Source organism: Elephas maximus, chromosome 8, assembly GCF_024166365.1.
Source record: "Elephas maximus indicus isolate mEleMax1 chromosome 8, mEleMax1 primary haplotype, whole genome shotgun sequence".
In the NCBI taxonomy this organism is placed as follows: domain Eukaryota; kingdom Metazoa; phylum Chordata; class Mammalia; order Proboscidea; family Elephantidae; genus Elephas; species Elephas maximus.
This window is the reverse complement of record NC_064826.1, coordinates 52,001,465-52,024,982: the sequence shown is the minus strand read 5'-3', so window position 1 is coordinate 52,024,982 and position 23,518 is coordinate 52,001,465. Positions and strand designations below refer to the sequence as shown.

The 23,518-nt window shown below is 34.9% G+C and overlaps 1 protein-coding gene across 3 annotated transcripts in view; it reads left to right on the top strand.

Moving 5' to 3' along the window:
- CACNA2D1 (calcium voltage-gated channel auxiliary subunit alpha2delta 1) overlaps positions 1-23,518 on the top strand; it is a 542,050-nt gene that overhangs the window by 294,212 nt on the left and 224,320 nt on the right. For all 3 annotated transcript variants that reach the window (XM_049894495.1, XM_049894496.1, XM_049894497.1), the window contains one exon: positions 6,640-6,699. In XM_049894495.1, coding sequence (XP_049750452.1) covers positions 6,640-6,699 — 60 coding nt within the window. The remainder of the gene's footprint in view (positions 1-6,639; positions 6,700-23,518) is intronic.

Below are 23,518 nucleotides of genomic sequence, written 5' to 3'. Positions count from 1 at the left end.
CCAACAATATGTATATGAGATAAAGTTTATACAATTACAAAATATATACAAAAAACAATGTCAAAGGATACAGATCAATTCATTAAATGCATACTCTGTAGGTGAACTGGAGGGGGTAATGATGAATAGGGAGAATTCCAAGGTTATTTGTAATATTTTATTTCTTACATAAGTTATTTAGCAATATAAGAAATTGAATTCTGAGTGGTGGGTTCATGACTATTTATTTGTATGCTTTTCAGTCTTTAGACTTAGTTATTTTTCTCCCCAAACCAAGCAAATAAAAAGATCTTTGGCTAAAACTTGTCACTGGCTGGTTGCACTCACTGTTTTAGGAATCCTAAATCCTGTTCTTGAATTATGATATATTTTCCATTCTCAGTAAGAGGAATACTTAAAAAAAAGAAATCTCCATATGACAGATTTCACTGACATAAACTAAGCATTGTTTATTGTAACCATTGGGAAGGCATCTGTCAAACATTGACTGTATGGGCTTTGTGTGTGTGTGTGTGTGTGTAAATACATATATAAAAAGCCAAACCAAACCTACTGCCATCGAGTTCATTCTGATTCACAGTGACCCTATAGGACAAAGTAGAACTGCCCCATAGGGTTTCCAAGGCTGTAGATCTTTACAGGAGCAGACTGCCACATCTTTCTCCCATGGAGCTGCTGATGGGTTCAAACCACCGATCTTCCAGCCAGCGTATATGGTTTCTTTAGAAGCAGACACTATGTCTTGTATTTTATGCCCCAAATACTTGCACATAGTGAGTGCTTAGTAAATAAAACAAACAAACAAAACACTATACTTTTTGTCCTAGAGATACTTCTTATCTTAGTCAGGATGTATATTTACCTAGTTGCCATAACTGTCAAATGTTGCAGTGTGCAAAAGATTAATTTATCCCGGTTATTCAAATTTCATACCTTTTTCACCTCGAATCCCTCTGTCTAACCTGGCTTATTTAGCCAGTAGAGCTTTATCAAAGGCTCAAAATGTTGCTTTATAGAAATATTTCATGTAATATGTAAGTATAATAGCTGTGTTTTAAAAAAAAATAGAGCAATTTTCTATACATTAATATATTCATAGTAAAATACTTGTTCATATTCATTAGGATATAATAAATTGCTAGACAGCTTTGATAGGATTCTGCTGGACATATATAGTTATATAAATTTAAATAAACTGAATTATTTCCCATTATTTGGTTAGGGTCATTGGAAAGATAAGAGTATTTTTACTTTGTAGGTGAAATAGTTAAGTATTTAAACAGGCATTATGTTATCATGTCTATTGGATCTTCAAGGCTTTCCATCAGCATAAGAAATGCTAAAGAAATGTCACATCCGAAGACTTTGCTATCTTTTATATTTCAGTAAATAAGGTGAGGAAGCAGAACATAATAATCTGCTATCACTTCTCATTCCATTCATGGTAAAAATAAAGTGAAATAAAATTGAACTCATTTTATTAAATTCCATTAAACTGTTATATCCAAGAATGGCATACACTTTGGTGCACCATGTGGTTCTGTGGACGTGAGTTTTTCTACACGGCAAAATACGGTAAAAATCTAGGAACCACTAAGGTGTCTTCATTCACTTTAGTCGTATATTTACACGTTGAAGTGGGCATTGGTGAATATAGTTTTAACGTATTTGTGATTCAAATATGGCATCTAAGAAGGAAACAGACTACATTGAGTCTGTGGTTATGTGGCCCTATAGGGCAGGGTGGAACACTCCCATAGGGTTTCCTAGGCTGTAAATCTTTACAGGAGCTGATTGCGAGGTCTTTTCTTTTCACCATGGAGCAGCTGGCGGGTTCAAATCTCTGACCTTTCATTTGCCAGCCAAGTGCTTATCCATTGTGCCACCAGGGCACCTTTTATTGAGCCTCTAGGGCAAAAAATATACCATACCAAATAAGATATACGTAAGGTAATAATATCACTAGATGCTAAATAAATAAATAAATAAATAAAGTTCATTGTCTAGCATCCCATAGTTAGTTAATCGCAAACCCAGAGCTGGAAACAAGATCTGATTCAGTAATACACGTCCTGACACTATAGCTCCAAATGAATTGATTGTACCTATTCACTTTTCTTTAGATCATAGAAGTCTGTTCACTTAACTAAGTCTGTTATTTTCAGACAGTATAAGACCACACAAATGCTTATCCTGATTCTTTTGACCTGTTAGGAACCTTTGATACAGATAGGCAAAACTCACTGGAGTGATAATAAATTGTCAACATAGGCATAGTGCAATAATTTGCAAATTCTTATTGGGTGTTAACTGTGTAAGCATTAATCACATAATACAGGCATATTTTATTTGGATTAGTCTGTTACGGATATCTATTACCTCCTCATTAAAAAAAAAAAAAAGAAAAAGTTGGCATACATTAGCCAAAGCAATTGTTTTGGAATTTAGCAGTTTTTCTGAATGATGTTTCTAATTCTTGATATTTAACACGAGTATCAACATTACTGGAAACAAACTAAACTGTCGTATGACCTCAGAATGTTTTCTTTTGAATCTATTAAAAGAAAATTCCTTATAATTAAATATTTCAGAGGACTTATTTTATCTTTTATCTGTAGTTAATTTATATTATATGAAATATATTTATAGATTTGGAAAGTAGTCTACTTTGATGACAAAATATTTTTAGAGATTGTTATGGAGAATGATAGAATTATATCTTTCTAGTCAATATAATTATACTGCTTTTATTAGATTCTCATGTCACCTGACAGAAGTAAATGCCAGTGGAAGACATAAAGATATGACAAAAAGTGAAGCTTGAGAATGAATAGGGCTTCAAGGGAGCTGATCTTTCTCTGATCTGATAAAGCCTCTTTTATTCTTTCTCCCTCTTTTTTCCCCTGCAGAACACTGCATATGAAAAGCTTTTTCACTGATTACCAATATTCTCTCAGGATTTGAGGGCAAGACCTTTGTAAGAATAGTTCCCAGACTGACTTATAAGACTTGTTACTCTTTTTGTGTTTAGACTTTAGCAATTGCTAGAAATTTGCTAGGATATTTTCCAGTAACCTGAAATAGATTTCTATCAGTTTTTATTCCAAGACTACTGTATCTTCATATATTCCGTAAATACCTTGTGATGTTGATACTTTTGATGAATTTTGTGAGAGACTAAAGAATGGTTTTGTGAAATGAGCATGAGTTTTGGAATCAAAAGACTTATGTTCAAGTCCATTTTTAAAGTTGTGAGTACTTAAAAGTCTTTAAAATGATTTTCTATTTTAAATGCTCAAACCAATAGGTAGATAGGATGTCTGTATTGTTAATACACCTATGACATCGTTTATCATTCTAAACCTAAAGCATTCTCATGTGTACATGTGCAGTCTCATTTCTATTATAACCATTTAATTACTCTTTCTAGCTTATCTTAATATGAGCATTACTAAGCTTCAAGTTGCTCTTGTAGATGTTTATGTTGAGATACGTTCTTTGTATCTGTCTGGTGCTCAGTCAGGTTTTAATATTTGATACTATATTGCATTGTGCTAGAAATTAAAAAGAAAAAATAAGTTCTTTTTTTTTTCCTGAAATAAGCTATTGTTACCGAATATTCTTCTATAGCAAACTATGCAAACAAAGAGGCCCTAATGAGTGAATATTCACATTTCAATAGGCAGGAATCTTTTAGTCTTAACACAGTTTGCCCATGGCATTTAATAGTAGATTATTGGCTTTAAAAAAGAAAAAAAAAATATGTCACTTGACTGGTATAGAAATCAATTAGGGACTTGAAGTGTCCTGAGGGATGCCAATTTTCTGTAAGCAATGACTAGCTGATCTTTTGCTACAGGAAAGAACATCTTCCACAACCGTCTGTGCCTGTCCCACGATGTTTAACATGAGTAAATACTTATACTTAGTATTTTAGTAAGTATTTAAAGTACAGTATTATGCTTTGGAGCCCTGGTGGTGCAGTGGTTGAGAGCTTAGCTGCTAACCAAAAGGTCGACAGTTCGAATCCACCAGCTGCTCCTTGAAAACCCTGTGGGGCAGTTCTACTCCGTCCTATATGGTTGCTATGAGTTGGAATTGACTCAGTGGCGACAGGTATTATGCTTTGTCATGAAATTTGTTAGATAAAAAAATATTTTTGTAATTTCTTCATGAACAAAGTAGGTAACAGTAGGATTGGGTGGAAAAGTTCTAAAAACCATTAATCATTATGTGAAAGCACTGGATTATGAGTTTTTTTTTTTTTTTTCCTTAGCCAATTCAGGTCTACTAGAAGCTACCTATGGGTTTACAGAGAACAAAAGCCAATTTACTAATATAAAAACTATTCTAAGGGATGTTTCCATTATCCAGGGCCAATTGGACTTCCATAGAAAGAATTCAAACTTTAGTGCTAAATGAATAATTTCTTTTTATAAGGATCAGCACAAAGCTGGTTCCTGTGAGATGGAGATTAAAGATGTCCCAAATGTCTAACTTTTCCAAACTGCCGTACCACTCCAGCATCTCTAACATCAACTGCTTCCTCTTCCTTCAGTACTCTCCCTGTCTTTGGGTTCCCTAATGCCCTGCAATGTCTTATAGAATTTATAAACCATATAACAGAAATGGCTCATGCAGTTGTGGAGGCTGGCAAGTCCCAAATTCCTGAGTCAGGCATAGACTTACTCCTCCCTGACCTTCAGTCTCTGCCCAAAGGCACTCAGCTTTCTCATTCCATGGGCTAGGAAGCCCACTGCGCCATTTCCTGTGGGCCTCTGCTGTCAGTCTCTGCTTCTTTGGTGGTGGAGGACTCTCCCCTTTGCTCTGGAATTGGCTCTCTTTTAAGGCAAAGCTGACCAGTCCTCTTGGCAGACCACAATTACCCTATCACATAATCATCTGGGTGGGAGTTACAAAACCATGGCTAGGAAGACCACACACAAAAGTAATTAATCCACCACGAGAGCTTTCATAGTGAAAGCAGACAGCATGAACCAATAAACCACCATGAGATTTATATTTTTCTATTAAAATTTAACCTGATAGTCCTGTCTCGTAATGAGTTTAATGAATTTACTGTATTTGCTATTATATTTGTCCTTTTTCTGACAGTGTCTTCTAGCTGTGTGGGGCAGGCCACAGATGAACTCAACCCAGAACTATTTTTTCAAAAAAAAAACCCAACCCACTCCCGTCGAGTCGATTCCGACTCATAACGACCCTATAGGACAGAGTAGAACTGCCCCATAGAGTTTCCAAGGAGCGCCTGGTGGATTTGAACTGCCAGCCTCTTGGTTAACAGCCATAGCACTTAATGACTATGCCACCAGGGTTTCCAAGGAACTGAGAATGAGTGGAACCGTAGTTACTCTTCAAAGGTGATAGCTGACATTTGCAGTGCTTACTTCGTGTGAGGCACTGTTCTAAACACTTTATATAGAATCGTTCATTCAATTCTCTCAACAACCCCATAAAGCACGTATATATGTGTTTTTGTTTGTTTGTTTCTTCCCTTTTTTTATATCTTTATTTTTTTTATTTTATTGTGCTTTAAGTGACAGTTTACAGCTCAAGTTAGTTTCTCATACAAAAATTTATACACACATCGTTATGTGACCCTAGTTGCTCTCTCTGTAATGTGACAGTACGCTTCTCCTTTCCAGCCTGGAGAGGCAGGTATATTTTCATTCCATTACTCACATGAGAATATGGGAGAAGAGACTTTAAGTAACTTTTTTCAAGATTGCACATCTAGGATGTAGGGGTGGTGTGTGTGTGTATTCAAATCTGGGCAGTTGGCCCTGAGTCTGTGTTCTTAATCACTAAATATTACTATCTCTTGTAAAGCTTATCAAAGGGGGGAGACCATGATAGTAAAACTGGGAAATACAACTAACTGAAAGAAAAAAAAAAAATTTATATACAAAAAGTGACTATCAGACTGGCACTAGACATTTTATCTCTGATTGTACTTAACAGAATAACAAAATAAGTCAGCCCAGAATTCTCTACCTAACTACCATGAAAGTGTGAAGTTGAAATAAAGCTATTTCAGATGTGCAGATCCTGCAAAGAGTTTACTATTCACAGACTATTTCTCAAAGAACTACTAAGAATATGGTTCAGCAAGGAAAAAATTATTACTTTTTTTGGCTTTTGGTAAAAACTAAAAAAGATGCTATTAAAAGGTGCCTAGTATAGTGCTTTGTGCATATTTATTAGTCCCTCAATGTCATTCCTTTCCACTCATGGAGAAACATGTGCTGTAAAGGTACTTGCTAAAAACAGGATTCTACCAGCATTAATATATTCTATTCATTAAAACTTTTTATAAAGATTGAAATATTGGTCATTGAAAGAACCCATTCATAGAGGACACTACTGCCGATGATGGCAGAGGTAACAAACATAGTGGAATTTAAGCTTAGTATTTTACTTTTATTACTGAAGAGTAAATACACATACATCAACTTTAGTAGGTTAGATTACTAAATGTTTCAGAATTTATGAGTCATAAATAAGGAGTCCCTTCTACTTTTATGTCCCCATAATTGATTAGAAAGCCCAAGCAGTTTGTATAAAAATTGCATGTTCATGTGGTCATTTAAATTCTAAGATTTATTGTTTCTTTTTCAGCGCCTGGCTGGGGAAGCAGAGAGAGTTCAAGCAGCGCACCAGTGGAGGGAGGATTTTGCAGTAAGATCCATTTTAACACTTGATTTAAGCAGACTGAGCTTTTGTGTTTAAAATTTTTTTTTGTGTGTGTTTAGATAGCTATTATTACATTAAAATCGTTTTTCACTGACGGATCTTATGGTGTTATGGGACCAGAAAAACAGCTATATTTGTTGCTTTTTCAAAAAATTGTTTTTGGGTAACTTGAGCCAATTAAGTTGCTCCAAATGTTCTTGCTTATATTCTCTATTTTTTTTAATGTGCTTTGAATGTATTCTCATACTTAAAGGTATTTATAAAATTAATTTAAAATAGTATTAAATTATAAAATCTGAATAATCATTGTATGTATTTTGAATATACTAGTTGAAAACCAAGTTGCATTAACTACTTTGAGTTTGTAAGAAACAGTGTGCAGCTTATAATCACCATTATGGTGGAGAATGTGATTAAAGTGAGAATGAAAGTATTAAACCTCTTAAAATTTAATTTGCTCTCCTTTAGCTAGAACTGTAATCCTTCTCCTTTAGCCTACCTTTAGAAGATGCTGGCTGATGTTAGCTTCTGTATGTATCTTTTTAATGAACTTGTTTTGTATTCTAAGAGCCATTCTACTTGTGATTAATTATACAAGTAGCAAAAGTTCTCCTGTACTGAGCTCTGTGGGTCTAATCTATCATCCATCTATCTATCTGTCTCTGTCTACCTACCTGCTGCATACTTACCTGCATACCTACATATCTATCATTCTATCTACCTACCTGTCTATCTAGCTAGCTACCTGTAACAATGACACAATACCAAGAAAAAAAAAAAAAACAAGCAAACCCATTGCTGTCAAGTCAATTCTGACTCATACCAACCCTATAGGACAGAGTAGATCTGACCCATAGGGTTTCCAAGGAGCGCCTGGTGAATTTGAACTGCCAGCCTTTTGGTTAGCAGCCGAATGCTTAACCACTGTGCCGCCAGGGCTCCAATGATATAATAAACCCTTTGCTGTTGAGTTGATTCCGACTCATAGTGGCCCTATAGCACACAGCAGACTGCCTCATAGAGTTTCCAAGGAGCGCCTGGTGGATTCGAACTGCCAACCTTTTGATTAGCAGCCATAGCTCTTGACCACTGCTCCACCAGGGTTTAATGGTACTATAGTTATTTCTAATTGTTCTAGAAAATAAATGGTTTACGTAGTAAGTGTTGGGAATTCTTAGTAGATTGTGGTTGCTAAGTGGGAGAATTTTTAAACAAATACTGTTCTTAATTTCCTCCGAGTTTTCCTCACAATTTATTTAGAATTTATGAACAGATTATGTGACATAAAAAGAGCCTGAAAGGGAAAACAAATTAGGTCACTTTACAGCCCTCTGAACTCATTGTACTCAATGTCCGGTTTGCACACTGAGAACTGATATTTTTCATATCTTACCATGTCAGCCACGCATAAAGTCTTTACAATAGTTCTTCCTTTTGCAATACCTTAAGGAGACAGAACACTGAGATAGTGGCCACTTTATGCTAGGAGAATAGACCTGACTGAAGATTTCTTAATCTGCAAACTCAAAATGTACAAAAACAAGATACATTTCTCCCGCTTTATATTTTTTTCCATATGTATAGCAAGGTTAAACATTCAATTCCAGACTACAAATCAAATTTAAATTTGTGGAGGGAAATTAGAAATGGTCAACATAAAATCTCTGCTTATTTTGTGAGCGCACAGAAAACATTGCAAATTTTATCAATATTTTAACCAAACATTTAAAATATTTAATTTGAAGTTGAGTGCTATCGTTTTTATCTTCTAAGATATTTAACTATTTGCAGCAGTGCAATGATTCCTTAAAGCCACACTTTAATAATTTAACACCAAGAGGATCTAGAAGGCAGAAATAATTTCCTAAAAGGTACATTAACATTTCAAAAAGAAATATAATATTCTGGTTTTCCCCTCAAGTATAAGTAGACAAGTTTCGTTAATATTACTTAGGCAAAATGTTGATTAACATTTCCTGCTGTGTAATGTAGAGAAGCCTCGTGAACAACGAGAACAAAAGGCGAAGCACTCAAATGCTGGCAACGAGAAAGGGCTCATGTAATTCACACTGTCCCTCAGTTCCATTCAGTTCCCAACTGAATATACAATTGAAGCAACAAAGGGCATACACTCTAAATGGATTAAGATTTACGTGGTCATGCATTTACAAGTTCAAACCAATATTTGTAAATAAGCTATGTCTACCAGCTGCTTTTCAGGTCTCCATGCAACTTATGGGTGTTAAAGGTGACATTTCATGTCGATTATGATGGACAAATTATTTTATCAAGGGCAGGTGGTAGAAGAAAAAAAAAAGCTTGGAAACTAATTGTTCTGCATGAAATAATTGTTATTATTTCTACTGAGCAGATCTTTTCCAATTGCATTTGAAATCTCATTTGATTGCATTGCAATGGTTGGTTAACTAAAGCAATTTTGTTTCCAACTAAGCCTGCAATATTAATTGTACTTACACATGTATAAACATTAGGTGAGCCTAATTTGTATTTTAATAAGTAGGATCTTTATGTATGGCTTGTTAGCATCAGCTTGTTACTCTGCAGGCTGAGTACAGACGTCTACAAATTGGCCAGTAAATAAAACATTTGAAAAGCCCTTTTTAGCTGCAGCTTCAGAGAGAAAGTAAATTAGAAGGTGAAAATTTTTCTGGTGAGGTAGAGTATTATTGAGTGTCAATCAAGTTAATTTCGTCCTCCAATAATGAGCTTTAACTTTATAATTAAAAAAAAAGGCTCTTAGCTCAACTCTTAGTTTGAAATGTTGCTTTAATAGTTGCAATATTTTTTAATTTTGTTTTCATATGAGTGAAATTAATAGTCACATGCATTAAGTACTTAATTATTTCATCTATCCCTATTCGTTCCATGGAATTGCATCACTTCTGTTGATCGCAGCACAATTGTGAACGTGAATTGTGAAAGCATACTGTATTTATTTTGATGACAATGTCTAAAGAAATATTCTAAGAATAATTCTAAAGAAATATTTTGGGTCCTGTATATGAAACATACAGATTATATGAAACACACATACTGATTTTGGGGGACAAGAAGAGGGTGTGGTAGCAGTCTGTCTTAAGGAATAAATGAATAATTTGATAAATCATAGAGATGATTTTAGGCTCTGGCTGGATTTGGTCTTTCTTAGTTTTCGCATTTGGTTGAACTGCACTTTTGGAATCAAGAACTTGCATATTTTAATATGTTTTTGCAACATGTCTACTACATAGAGGAACAATTTTTTCTGCTGCTTTTTATTAAGAGTGTTAACAATCTGTCCTCATTACAATGATAGGTTAAAAGGAGCAATAGTGTGTAACTGATTTAGCCAAAAATGTTGGGAACCAAAGAAACAAAAAAGATTCAGGCAAATTGATGGTACCTTATTCTTTTTGTTCATGTGTGTATATAAATGCTCATGGTGAGAGTATTATAACACACCAGAGCAGAAAAACTAGCCATGAGCTTTGAATTGTTAGTTTTCCTGGGTGATAATCTCTATCTTTTATAATGAGAGGAGGAAGAAACAAAATGTTTATCCATTAATTACCTAGTCGAAAACACTTCTATCATTTTGAATATTTTTTACTTATCTTCCTTATCTCACTTTCTATTAATTTTATTAAAACCAAAGTCATATGATAGTCAACTGAACTCCCTGTAGTAAGATGCTATGATGATATGTCCTGGAATAATTCAATTGAGGTAGATATGGGGATGGATGTACTTTTTTTCTTTCATTTTTCTCCCTAGGAAGGGAAGAGACGTTGGAAAGGATTATGCTAGGTGAAGAAATAGCAGGCATTGCTGATTTAGGAAATGGGGAAGTAGATGGCAGGTCTCTATATTTTTTCAGGACCAATCTCCTGACCCAATATCCTGAGATCGAGCTGATGAAGACAGTGCAAAATTATTGGGAGACTCCTGGAATTGCTGCCAGTGTGGTAAAAATTCTAGCATTGCGCAGCTTTGAGAATCAGCCCTACTGATATTTAAAATAGAGTGGCTTACTGCCACCAAGCGGTGCCAAATTGCAGCTGTCACTAGATGGTTTTGAACTCAGCGATTTCACTGACTTCTCCATAACCCTGGTGGCATAGTGGTTAAGAGCTGTGGCTGCTAACTAAAAGGTTGTCGGTTGGAATCTGCAACAGGTGCTCCTTGGAAACCCTATGAGGCAGTTCTACTCTGTCTTGATGATGGCAATGGGTTTGCTTTTTTTGGTTTTTCTCTGTAACCTAAGCTATATTTTATTAAAAAATTTGAATACCCTTATTTGCATTAAAGTGGAGATTTACTGTATTAATTTCTCAACTACAATACAAAAAGGTGAAGGAAGATGTATGAGTATTATGAATTATTACAATTTACATATAATGCATAGTTTATTCAGAATTGTTCCATAAATCTCCTGAGCCTAAGACTGAATAAACTACTTAAAGTTTCCTAAGAAAATATATTTTGTAAGAAAATATTGGAGCCCTGGTATCACGGTGGTTAAAGCACTTGGCTGCTAACTGAAAAGTTGGTGGTTAGAATCGACTAGCTAATCCGAGGGAGAAAGATGTGGCAGTCTTCTTCCTTAAAGATTTACAGCCTTGGAAACCCAATGGGGCAGTTCTGCTCTGTCTTATAGGGCTGCTGTGAGTCAGGATAGAGTCAACGGCAATGGCTTTTGAAAGGCAATATTCTTTCCTTTGTCTCCAGACCTTTTGATAATTTCCGCCTAGAAATCTCTCCCCATCTCTTCAATTTCCCTTGGCTTTGACCAACCAATCTTGGATTTGTTACCTATTTATATGCTCCTCTAATACCTAGTATATATTACTAGAAAAGTACTCACTCTATAATCTTCCTTTCTTCCATTTTTTGCCACTAAAATGTAAGCTTTCTGGGATAAGAACTGTCACTAAATTATTAATAAGAAAACAATAGTCTAGTACAATGCTTGACAGATAGTAGCTGAAATGTAATTTTTCATTAAAAATTAATAACAATATTGGAATATCTGTCTATACTATAAAAATATTGTCATTTTTGCTGAAGAGATAACAGATATTTGGACTATACTTTAATATGTCTGAATATATTTTTAACATATACATATACATATCTTGTACAATGACAAGAGGACCCCTAGCGGTGCAGTAATTAAGCACTCGGCTGCTATCTGAAAGGTTAGTGGTTCAAACCCGCCAGGATCTCTGTGAAAGAAAGATGTAGCAGTTTTCTTCTGTAAAGATTTACAGCCTTAGTAGGATTGCTATGGAATGAACTCAACAGCAATGGGTTTGGTTTTGGAGTTTTGCAAACCCACACAAAATTTTGACTCAGCAACTATTTCCCTCTACAACTTTGAAAAAAAAACAAAACATACTTTTTGAATATCAATTTCTTTATCCAAAAATTCTACCAATATCATTAGCTCCATAAGGTGCTCAATAATTGTCTCTCTGTGCCCCCATGAATACTAGGTCCCTATCAAGGAAAATATTTCCAGAAATCTTAGGTTTTGTCTCAGATGTTCAACAGATGGCTCTATACAAGTCCCTTGATGGACTTTTGCTTAGCCCAGTGACCATCTAACTACCAGTTCTTCCAACAGTTTTGCTGTATTTATCACCATTTCCCCCAATGGCAGGATACTGCTCTGCTCAGGTTACTGTCACCTAATGCAATTCCAACTGCAAAGCCCTTGAGCTGGAATCATAGTGTGTCCAATGCAAAAATGGATCAATAACCCTGTCCCCAACCCTAGGGGTTTTTAATCACTAGGGCCCTGAAACTAGTTCTCATATTCCCTGTGTCACAAAATTCCTGAAGACAACAGCTCATTCATCATGTATTTGACCCTTCTCTATATGAGAGCAAAAACACCTTTCTTTGTAGGTCTTCAGAGAGACTTATTTTTCTACCTTACCCTCATTTCCTCAGTGCCCCCATGAACTCTTTTCATTTGTCCTTCTTTGGAAAACAATCAATTGATCTCCAGCAAAGGAATGCATGCAAACAGAGAATATTTCAACTGTAAACAAATATCGCCATATTCAGGTTGAGCTTGGAGGACACTAATGCTACATATATTTATACATTCAAAAACTGCAGTGAAATTAAATAATGTAAATTGTGTAAATATGCTTAGCACTTTGGCAGGCCTTCAAAGATGATAGCTTTAATATAGGAGACAGTATCTCTTCCTAGATTTATTTCACACAAGAAGCTGGCATATTGCTTTTTAATGATTATGTGCAACAGGTTATCCCTTCTCAAGAAGGAAAATATGTATTATACCTAATAGGCACTCAATGAACGATTGTTCAAATGACTTAAATTCCATTTAACTTATCCTTCATTTTTGTATTAAGAATGCATTCATTTAGAATGCCTTCATTTGGAAATGACAAGTACTCAGAATGAAGCTACTATAATTCTTTCCTTGTCGTTGTTAAAGTTTGTTTTACGTTTTTATGAAGTGCGGCTTCATTTAATGCCCGAAACAGCTCTGTTCCACCTTTCTAGACTAAACAATAGCAGTATCTGAAGAGATCTTTTTTGTGATTCCAGAGACTCATAAAGAGGTCCATGTACTGTAGATCTTTGAGTACTGAGCTTGGGGCAACAACTCTATTTACCGGAGATTATTTTTAGTTGAGAATAACAGACAGATCTTGGAACAATTCAGTTTATCCGAGTTGTAGATATGTTAATGGGTTTGCTAATACTGTTATGGGAAGCAGGAAATGTTCCAGGAGTTGAAGACATGCCCTAAGGTGCTTTCTTCCAAGGGTTACACAGTGTTGAAACTGGGCTTTAAAATAAAGAAGCAAACTATGGGAAGCAGGGTAATTAATGTAGGTCATAGAGTTCAGTCGCCAGTTGAGTGTGTACTGACATCGGGGACTGCCCAGGAGAGCTGACCCCGTGGACTTAGTTGGAGACTAGTTTCAATGCAGAGATATGTGGCCAGAATAGAGGACAGCTGCTAAAAAGGGTCTGGATAATGTTGACAGTGATATTGCAAATAGAAGCATAGTCAAAAAGGACATCTTTCTCTAAGTATTCAAAAGAAATTTTGAGAGGTCTCTGATTTAAATATAGAAGTTAAAAAAAAAGAAAAAGGCTGGGAAATCTGGAGTGTATTCATCTAAAAGTTTAAAGAAGTATGTAGTGAAGCTTCAGCACTGGATTTGATTACATACGAGAAAAATGCTGTATTATTTTAGGAGAATGACCAACTACTCTCCAGCTTGCAAAATTGCCTACTCTTTTATAACTCATGCCTTTTGTCTGTAGCACCCTGTCATCTTCTGATCTCCCAGACTACCCTATCAGTGGATTTACTTGCTATCCCTCTCTCTAATCACGCAATTTTTTTTTCCCTTTTACTTCTTCAATATACAAACAGGCTCCATATCATCCATCATGAAAACAAAACAAAACAAAAAAACAAGTCTATTGTTTCTTCTAGCTCTGCCACATTTCTTTGCTCTCCTGAATTGATGAACTCAAAAATGGTGTTGATTTCCACCATCTCTCCATCTTTACCTTCACTCACTGGTCACTCCCACTTCAATCTCACTTCAAATTTCACCTCTGGGGAGGCTGCTCTTTGTAGTGTACAACTACCTACACACCACCATATGAAATGGACATTTTCCATTTATCCTTATACTTGGCCTTTTTACATAATTTTAACAGGTCACTTTCTACTTCCCTTTCTTTGAACACTTTCTTTTCTTGGTTTTCATTATTTCAGTTTTACTCATTTCTTGGTATCTATTTCTCTTCCTTCTCCTCTTTAGTGCTTTTTTCTTTACAGTAGCTATAATGTCAGCTAACTTTAGGACTCAAGTCTTAGCCCTCTCCTTTTTTTAATGCCCACACTTTCTCTTAGGGCATCCCATTCATTTCATTGAATGCACAGGAACTCACTCAACTTTATGGGAGGGTATGTGTCTTATTTTTCCTTTTTTACTTTAGGGTTATTATGTTTTGCCTAGTTCTCCATTTTTCTTCTTCCCCCAAAATATCAATGCATAGGTCCCTGAATCTTTGAATAAGCTGACAATTTAATGGAAGTTAAAAGGTGAAAACCCCAGATAGTTTAAAGCTTTCATTTGGGTAATGTTCTCAGATATCTTACAAAGTATTTCTTATCCTCTGCACATTTTCCATCAGTTTTCAGCTCTTAGGAATTCTGTAAGTCTTATAATAAAGATGATTAAGCCATGGCTTTTCTTGTTAACAATGTGATGATTGCTATTTTCTTTTTGTTACTGGGATTTATTTCCTTCTACATCTCTTGCCTAAAATTTATTAGGAAAATAGAAAACTGTGCATAGTAATAGAATTAACTGCATTTTCAAAGTCAAAATAGGGAATGTCCAACATAAGTGTTCCTGAAAATACATCTACTGACTCTCTAGGTACCTGCTAGGCATTATAAATTTCACTTTTAAACACATTTTGAGATTAGAATATATAAATATAGAAAAGAAAACCCATTATACCAAAAACCAAACCAAACCCATTGCCGTCGAGTCGATTTCAACTCATAGCGACCCTATAGGACAGAGTAGAACTGCCCCATAGAGTTTCCAAGGAGCACCTGGTGGATTCAAACTGCTGACCTTTTGGTTAGCAGCCATAGCACTTAACCACTATGCCACCAGGGTTTCCAAAACACATTATACATCAGTGCAAATATATAGAGAGTGGAAAGTAAATGCTCTGATATTTAAGCAGATATCCTAAAATTACTATTTGTATACAAGAGGTATTGATTATATTAGACAAAGTAGAGTGTGCTCCTGATTCTATGTTTTTTAATAGAATTTCTTATTATATAATATTAAGTCTAATTTTTTTGGGGGGGGGCCCAGAATAAGACAAGGGAGCATTATTTTTAGAAGTGGTATAGTCTGATATTAGAGTACCAGCTGAGATGCCTGAATTTGTTTATTTCTCATTGTGTGACAGTTAGCCAATTATTTTATCTCTAAGCCACAGTTTCCTCTTCAGTAAAATGGGGATAATATTGGTATCAGTCACACAGAGTTATTTTGATACTTAATCGAAATTATCCATGGGAGCCTTCATGCAGGTCTTTGACAAGTAAAGTCAAGGTTTAAATGAAGAAAATATGAATAATACCATATTATGTAGAAACTGATGACATTCAGTGTTGACTAACCAAAACAAACAGAATGTCACTAGCAACTAAAACTGGATTTTTTTTTTAAAACTTTCTCCTGTTTGCTTTCTAGTGGAATCTCTAAGATTTACAGCAACCTGTCAGCGTCAAACATGTTCACATATATGTGATCAATGCATTTCATTGAGAATGATTATGTGTGCAAATGTACTGTTTCCCTTTTGAAACATAATATTAAAGATTTCCAAAAGGGATAGTTGTGAAACATTAAGTAATGAAGGCTGTACAGGATCAAAATATCCATTCTGATAAATTGTGTTCTTGCTTTATGCAGAAAAAAATATTTTTAGGACAGCTATTTTAAGCTTCTGAAAACATTTCTGCTCTCATAGTGTTTGTATAAATGCTGGAATCCTGTTACTTTAGAATTCACAATTGGTGAACTCTAATACATTTTACATTTCCACACTTTTATTTGAAGCTCTGAGGTGCTTTTTATGTTATGAAGGATTTTTTGTGTTGAAATAAAAGGTATTAGTTACACCCAGGAGAAAACAGATTACAGAATCCAAGTTGTAATAAATCTAAAATATATGTTTGATGTTTATACTGATAAATTCCTTCTTCATAATCCTTGTGCTGTCTGAAATGACTAAATCATAGATTCAGGATGATTTATGCCTATTCTTTGGTGGGAAGGGAAATGAAACTACCTGACAGCAAATATTGATGTTTCTGTTATTTTAATAACATAGATGTTAATCCTGAGAATTCTTTAGAAGTTACTCTATATTTTACATGGTCTTACCTGAAATTCTAATCCATAAACTTATTGTTTTAATGTAATAACTTAAATTTGAACCCCCAAAGTGACTTTATTTCACAGGCCTTTATACTGAGTTCTGGTTCATAATTAGTTATCTCTATTTGTGGAGGCAAGAAGGAATGAAGGAATGGTGAACATGAATAATTTTAATTCACAAAAAAATAAAATTACATAGTATGCCATTTTTATCAAACTCTTTTTCATATTTGAATGCCCACCAAATAAGTACCAACATAATGAGGAACTTGAGAAAATCAAGTTCTCCAGTTAGTTAGAAATGGGGGCAGAGACGTTGCCTGGCTTACTTACTGTTGTTTCTTTGCTGTGTACTCTCAAAATGTCAAGGATATTTCACTGATGATTATTAATTGTCTTGGGCCATGCTATGTGACATCACAGATAAAAACAGCAATGACAAGAAAAGCCAAGGTCTATCTACAAAAGCATTGCTTGGCCATGTTGAAAGCTTTATGAATTTAGAATGAAGGAAAGCAATTTACTGTAATTCATAGCTGTGCCTTGAAAGTGCCAAGGAGTCATATCTTTCAATAGCTTTTGAAGTCCTCCGGGAGACGTTGAAGTCAAGGCTACACTTGAACAAATTACATTCACCAAAAATACTTTGATTTTAAAGGGAATCATACGTGCCTTGTGTGGTTTGATGAAAAACCAAACCCGTTGCCGTTGAGTCAATTCTGACTCATAGCGACCCAATAGCAGAGAGTAGAACTGCCCCGCAGAGTTTTTGAGGCTGTAAATCTTTACGGAAGCAAACTGCCACATCTTTCTCTCTCAGGGTGGGCTAATGGGTTCGAACCACTGACCGTTCGGTTGGCAGCCAAGTGCTTTACCACTGTGCTACCAGGGCTCATTGTGGTTTAATAGGAAGTCTATTTAATCATGTTAGTGCTAGTTGATTTGGCAAGGTAGAAACTATAAAATTTAAGCAAATTCTAATTCTACATTCTAATAAGTTTAGAAATAGCATCTGTATTAGTTACCTAAGGTTGCTGTAACAAAATCAGTGCAAACTGTGTGGCTTAGTAACAAAGATTTATGTGCTCACAGTTCTGGAGGCTGGGAGTTTGAGATTCGGGTGCCAGCCCTGCTGATTTCCTCTGAGGCTTTGAGGGGTAATTTGTTCTGTGTCCCCCTTTAGCTTCTGGTTGTTCCATGTGTTCTTTGACTTGCAGCTGCAGTATCTCATCATGTCCCTCCTTGGTCTCCCTGTCTTTGTGTGTCATCTTCTTTTTTAAAAAAAGTTGCAGTTTGAATCCACCAGCTGCTCCTTGGAAACCCTATGGTCACTATAAGTTGGAATCCACTTGACAGCAACGGGTTTGTTTTGTTTTTTGGTTTTAGCAGCTCCACAGGAGAAAGACCTTGTGATCTCCTCTCAAAAGGATTACAGCCAAGAAAACCCTATGGGACAGTTCTTTTCTATCACATGGAATCCCTGTGAGTCAAAATCGACTTGATGACATGCAACAACAATAACTAATTCCTATACTAAGTATCCTTTGTTTGCTTATCAATATATATATTTAATACACACGATTCAATAATATACATTTTATTATCAGCAAATGGAAAAGGAAGTCAGTTTGCTCTAGAGAAAAATATCTGAGTCTTGGTGTTAGACACATCTCAGTTCAAATTGCCATTTTGCAACTTACTAAGTCACTTTGAGAAATTAGCTTACTCCCTGGACCTCAGTTTCCTCATCTATACATACATACATGCATCTATGCATAAAAAAAAAATAGATGTATACATAAAGCAAAAACCAGTTTCAACTCAAGATGATCCACGTGTTAGAGAGTAGAACTGTGTTCTCTGTAGGACTGTCTTGGCTGTAGTCTTATGGAAATAGTTTGCCAGGTCTTTCTTCCATGGAGCTGCTGGGTGGGTTCAAATTGTCAACCTTTAGGTCAGCAGCCAATCACAAACCATTTGTGCCACTTAGGTTCCTCAGTTAAAAAAAAAAAAAAAAAGGACACCACATTATCATCATAATTACTGTTTATGCCATGTTTTACTAGAGATGACGTTACAGAAATCGAACTGGTAATCTCAGTTCTCTGTTTTCAATATCTGTACAAAACTCATACATTCTTGAGAAAATATGTCAAAGTTTTGTGTTGGCTGATATAAAAAAAATCTTTAAAAGAGAACAATAGACCATTATCTACTGTATGTGTATACAAATATATGATACTCACTGGGTGTATATACACCTCTATAATATTTGATGATAAGTAAAATATCTGTTTTTAAAGTATTCATTAGCCAATTCATTTTTAAACTTATCATTGCTATACAACTCCTGCCCAAAATTTGATGAAGATAATTGATATTTGAGTGCTTGTGCAGCTAAGTGACCTGTTAAAATATTCATCTCTTTATTTTCAAATTAAAGCAATAGAAAAACCCAGAAGGGAAAAAAAAAAAAAAAAAAAAAAACCAAGGGACACAGGGGTTTGGTTTGCTTAGCTTCCTTTCAGTAGCTCTCTTCTGGAGTTATACTGTGACAGTGAGGAAGACTAGGATAGCTAGAGTGAGAGCTTTAGAGCTCTCACTTTTTACTATTTGAAGAATAATTTTGTATTTGCTGAGAACATGAAAAAACACTCTTGCTGGTTTTTTGCCCTTTATGCTTTTCAAAATCTTTCATACTTTGGTTCCTGGAAGAAGTTTATTGCTCAAGGCAAAATCTCATCCATTTCAACAGACCCGGAGAATGACACTATTGATCACAATTTCCTTTTTTCCCTGTCAAGAAACTCGTGGCTAAATTTAATGCTTAATTACATACTGTATAACAGTTATCTTTTTCTTCCAAGTGTTTTTTTTTTTTATTGCCGGAATATTTATTTTAACTGTCCTATTTTTTTTAATTCAATGTGTGTTTTCATAGTTTACTTGAAGAGTGGAATCATGTATCTTAGAACCTAGATGTATATGTAACAGAGTTTAGAGAAAGGAGAAATGAATTTAGAAATATCTCCATCAGAGCTTTTCAAATACGACTTTTTTGATATCCTTGCACACAATGCACTCAAAAATCAAAGACTGGTCAAGTAAATATCAATAAGTGGCTGTACAAACATCAGTGAAGACTAGTTAAAAGTTTTAAGGCATTCTAATTTGTAAAGAAAAGAAGTTTTGTCAAAAATAAATTTATGTTATACATACAGAGATCCTGTGTCCTATTATAACCTTTTATATAATTTATCAGTTATACGTAGTACTCCAGATTAAAGTGTCGCTTAAAGGAAGAAGGAGAAAAAATGGTTAAATGAGCACTTTCCAACTGTGTGATTGAGCAATTGCTCTGCTTATAGAAATTGTAGTTTGAGTCTTCAGTGACTCTCATTTTTATTTTATTAATCATATATGATTTATCACATTGTTCTTTCTAGCTGGCTTTGCTTTGTTTATAAATGACTAGTTTGCCTTAAACACATTGTTGTCTAGTCAATTCTGACTCATAGTGACCCCAAAGAGTTTCCATGGTTGTAAATCGCTATGGAAACTGACTACAACATCTTTTTCCCAGGGAGCTGCTGTTGGATCCAGACCCCCAACCTTTTGGTTAGTAGTTGATTGCTGTAACCACTGTGCCATCAGGGCACCTTCTGGTATTATGCAGTTTGAATCCACCAGCTACTCGTTGGAAACCCTATGGAGCAGTTCCACTCTGTTCTGTAGTATCTCTATGAATTGGAATTGACTGGACAGCAACTGGTTTGATTTTTTTTTTTTTTTTTGTTAGTTTGCCTTAAGTTTACAAATTGTAAGTGTCTGGAATTCTTATCTGAAATAGTTCCGAGCCCTGTTCATGCAGTCCTGAGGAAGCTAGGCTCGTAGTCACTGCAACCAAATCATTGGGGGCAATAAAACTTCAAAATGGAAGTTACCAAGATGTCATTTAAAATACTTAGTTTGCATGTTCTACCAATGTTCCAGCCTTTTCTGTGCCTTTGACTTTAGTAATGTCTGGGAAAGTTATGCCATTTGACCTAGTGTGCCAGTTTAGAAATATGACTCATGGCAGTCCCATGTGTAGGATCGTACAATCTACAGTTTGAATCTAAGCGTGTAACTACCTGGCTGGTCAGGTCAAGAACATCAGCCTTGGTGATCAGCAGATGGCAGATAGTACAGTCATCTTTTCTCTTACGAGTTTTCTTAAAAAAACAAAACAAAACAAAAAAAAACCTTGCTTCTGGTGGCATAGTGGTTACGAGCTACAGCTGCTAACCAAAAGATTGGCAGTTGGAATCCTCCAGGCACTCCCTGGAAACCCTTAAGGGCAGTTCTACTCTGTCCTATAGGGTCTCTATGAGTCAGAATTGACTCAAGGGCGATGAGATTTTTTTTTTTTTTTTTGGCTAAGATGTCAGAAAAACCATTTCTATGATACCTTAATGTATTTTGAAAATAAGGATTAGATTAAATGAACAATTTCTGATAATTCTTCTATATGTAAAGTTGCAAACATTGTTGAAACATACAATGCATTTGACTAAAGACTTGTTCCAACTTTACAAAACAAACAGAAATACGCTTTGGCCATTCTGGGGGGTCAGGTTTTCTGAAGGTGGGAATATTTTGAATTTTGGCATCACCCCTTTGAGATCTTTGTTCCAGAGAGCATGTCAAAGCTAGCGTTCACTAAAACAGTAACCCACAACACTGAAAATATCCTTGCAACAATATTTAATTTTGAAAATGTTAAAAAATAATATAAAATATATATAAATTATAAAAACAAAACAAAACATTGCCTTTGAGTTGATTCCGACTCATAGTGACCCTTATAAGACAGAGCTGAGCTGCCATAGGGTTTCTGAGGAGCAGCTGGTGGATTTAAACTGCCAACCTTTTTGGTTATCAGCTGAGCTCTTAACCACTGCACCACCCACTGGGACTCCATAAATGATATTAGCTCCCCCTCCCCCCCCAAAAAAACTGATTCCAGCTCATGGCCACCCTATATATTTCAGAGTAGAGTTGCCCCATAGGGTTTTCTTGCCTGTAATCTTTACAGAAGGAGATCACCAGGCCTTTCTTCTGTGGTACATCTGGGTGGGTTCAAACTGCCTACCTTTGGGTTTTCTTGCCTGTAATCTTTACAGAAGGAGATCACCAGGCCTTTCTTCTGTGGTACATCTGGGTGGGTTCAAACTGCCTACCTTTAGTAGTAAACCACAAACCCTTTGTGCCACCCAGAGACATAAATGATATGACAGTAACTTATAAATTAGGATTACCAGGTTTAGTACATAAAAATATAAGATGCTCATTAAATTTGAATTTCAGATAAAGAACACTTAGTTTACTATAACTTTGGGACGTTTACTAAAAACATTGTTTTTTATCTATAATTCAGATTTAACTGGGTGTTCTGCATTTTATCTAGCAGCTGTATAATTATATATACTATTTATAAAATGTTAGTATTTTCTAAAGCTCTTACAAGAGAATTCTTAGCCTGAGCTTTCTTCAACTTTGCATATTTATTTTATTTTATTTTTTTTTTTTGAGCCCTCTCTAAATATTTAAACAAATTCTAAGTTAGCCTAGGTTAATTACATAACTTTGGTTATTTTACTTACTTCATGATCAATGGAAAGCACATTATTTAAATTGATATTTATCATCTTTGGTTAATCTTTTTTAGATTTGTCTTGTACTGTGTATACTTTGAAAATTTTACATTTATAATGTAAAATTTAGATGATTGTTTTATTGTATCTGCTTTCAGTTCACTTCTTCCTCTTGGGTGTCCCTAGATTAATGCTAAATTTTTCCTAAACAATCCATGGGAGTAGCCAACATATATAACATCTTGGAGGAAGAAACAAAGGAACACAGCCTTTTAATTTTGCAGAGCATGAATCGTGTCTGTAAAGGTTAATTAGGTGCTAATACATTCTCTTCATTCTTCCCACCTGGATATTGACTTTGAAATTGCTTGATTCTTTAAATGTAAAATATTTTTCAGCCTGAGTTTCTTATGTACTAAGAAAGAAGTCAATATGATCAAAAGATGAGTGTGTTGATGTGTTCCTTTGTTTGGCAACACATCTGGAAGCATAGTTTAAAATGTGAAACAAGTTTATAATTGGCCTGGCTTCTTTGAAATATTTCTGCCTTCCACTGACCTGACACCAGCCTCTTATGACTGAAGTAATTTTATTTAAGCAAGTCCTTTAGCTGATCAGTTAATCTTCCTTTTTTTTTTTTTGTCTCAGTTTTCTTGTTTAAAAGCTATCTCAATTTCATTATTTTTTTTAATTTAAAAAGTTTTTCTTGGTGTTTCAACCTCTTATTCTATTCCGGATTTTTTATTAGATATCTGAAACAAATATGTGTATTTAAATAATGACTTTAATTATCATTGTATAAAACATCTTAAAATTTGAGGACTAGATAGTAAAATTAATAGTGTGTATATTAATGTTAATATATATAAAATCTCCATATATATTTATATACCTCCTTAAAATTTACCAAGGAGATATATATATATATATAATAGCATTAAATTATCATTTCAATTCTTTGTAGAAGCATTTCTTTGCCCAGTTGCTAAATGAGAAGAGAAAACTTTGGGTAGATTAAATTGTTTACTGCCATTAGCAAAGAATTGGACCAAGGAATAGAATGCAGGTCTTTTAACTGGTTCTTCAAATAACTTATATTGCATCATTCTGCCTCTCCTTGGTACAACTTTGTCTACAATAGCTTGAAAAGTCATGAAGGCCTTCATTTAGTGCTGTAAAGGAAAAAAAAAA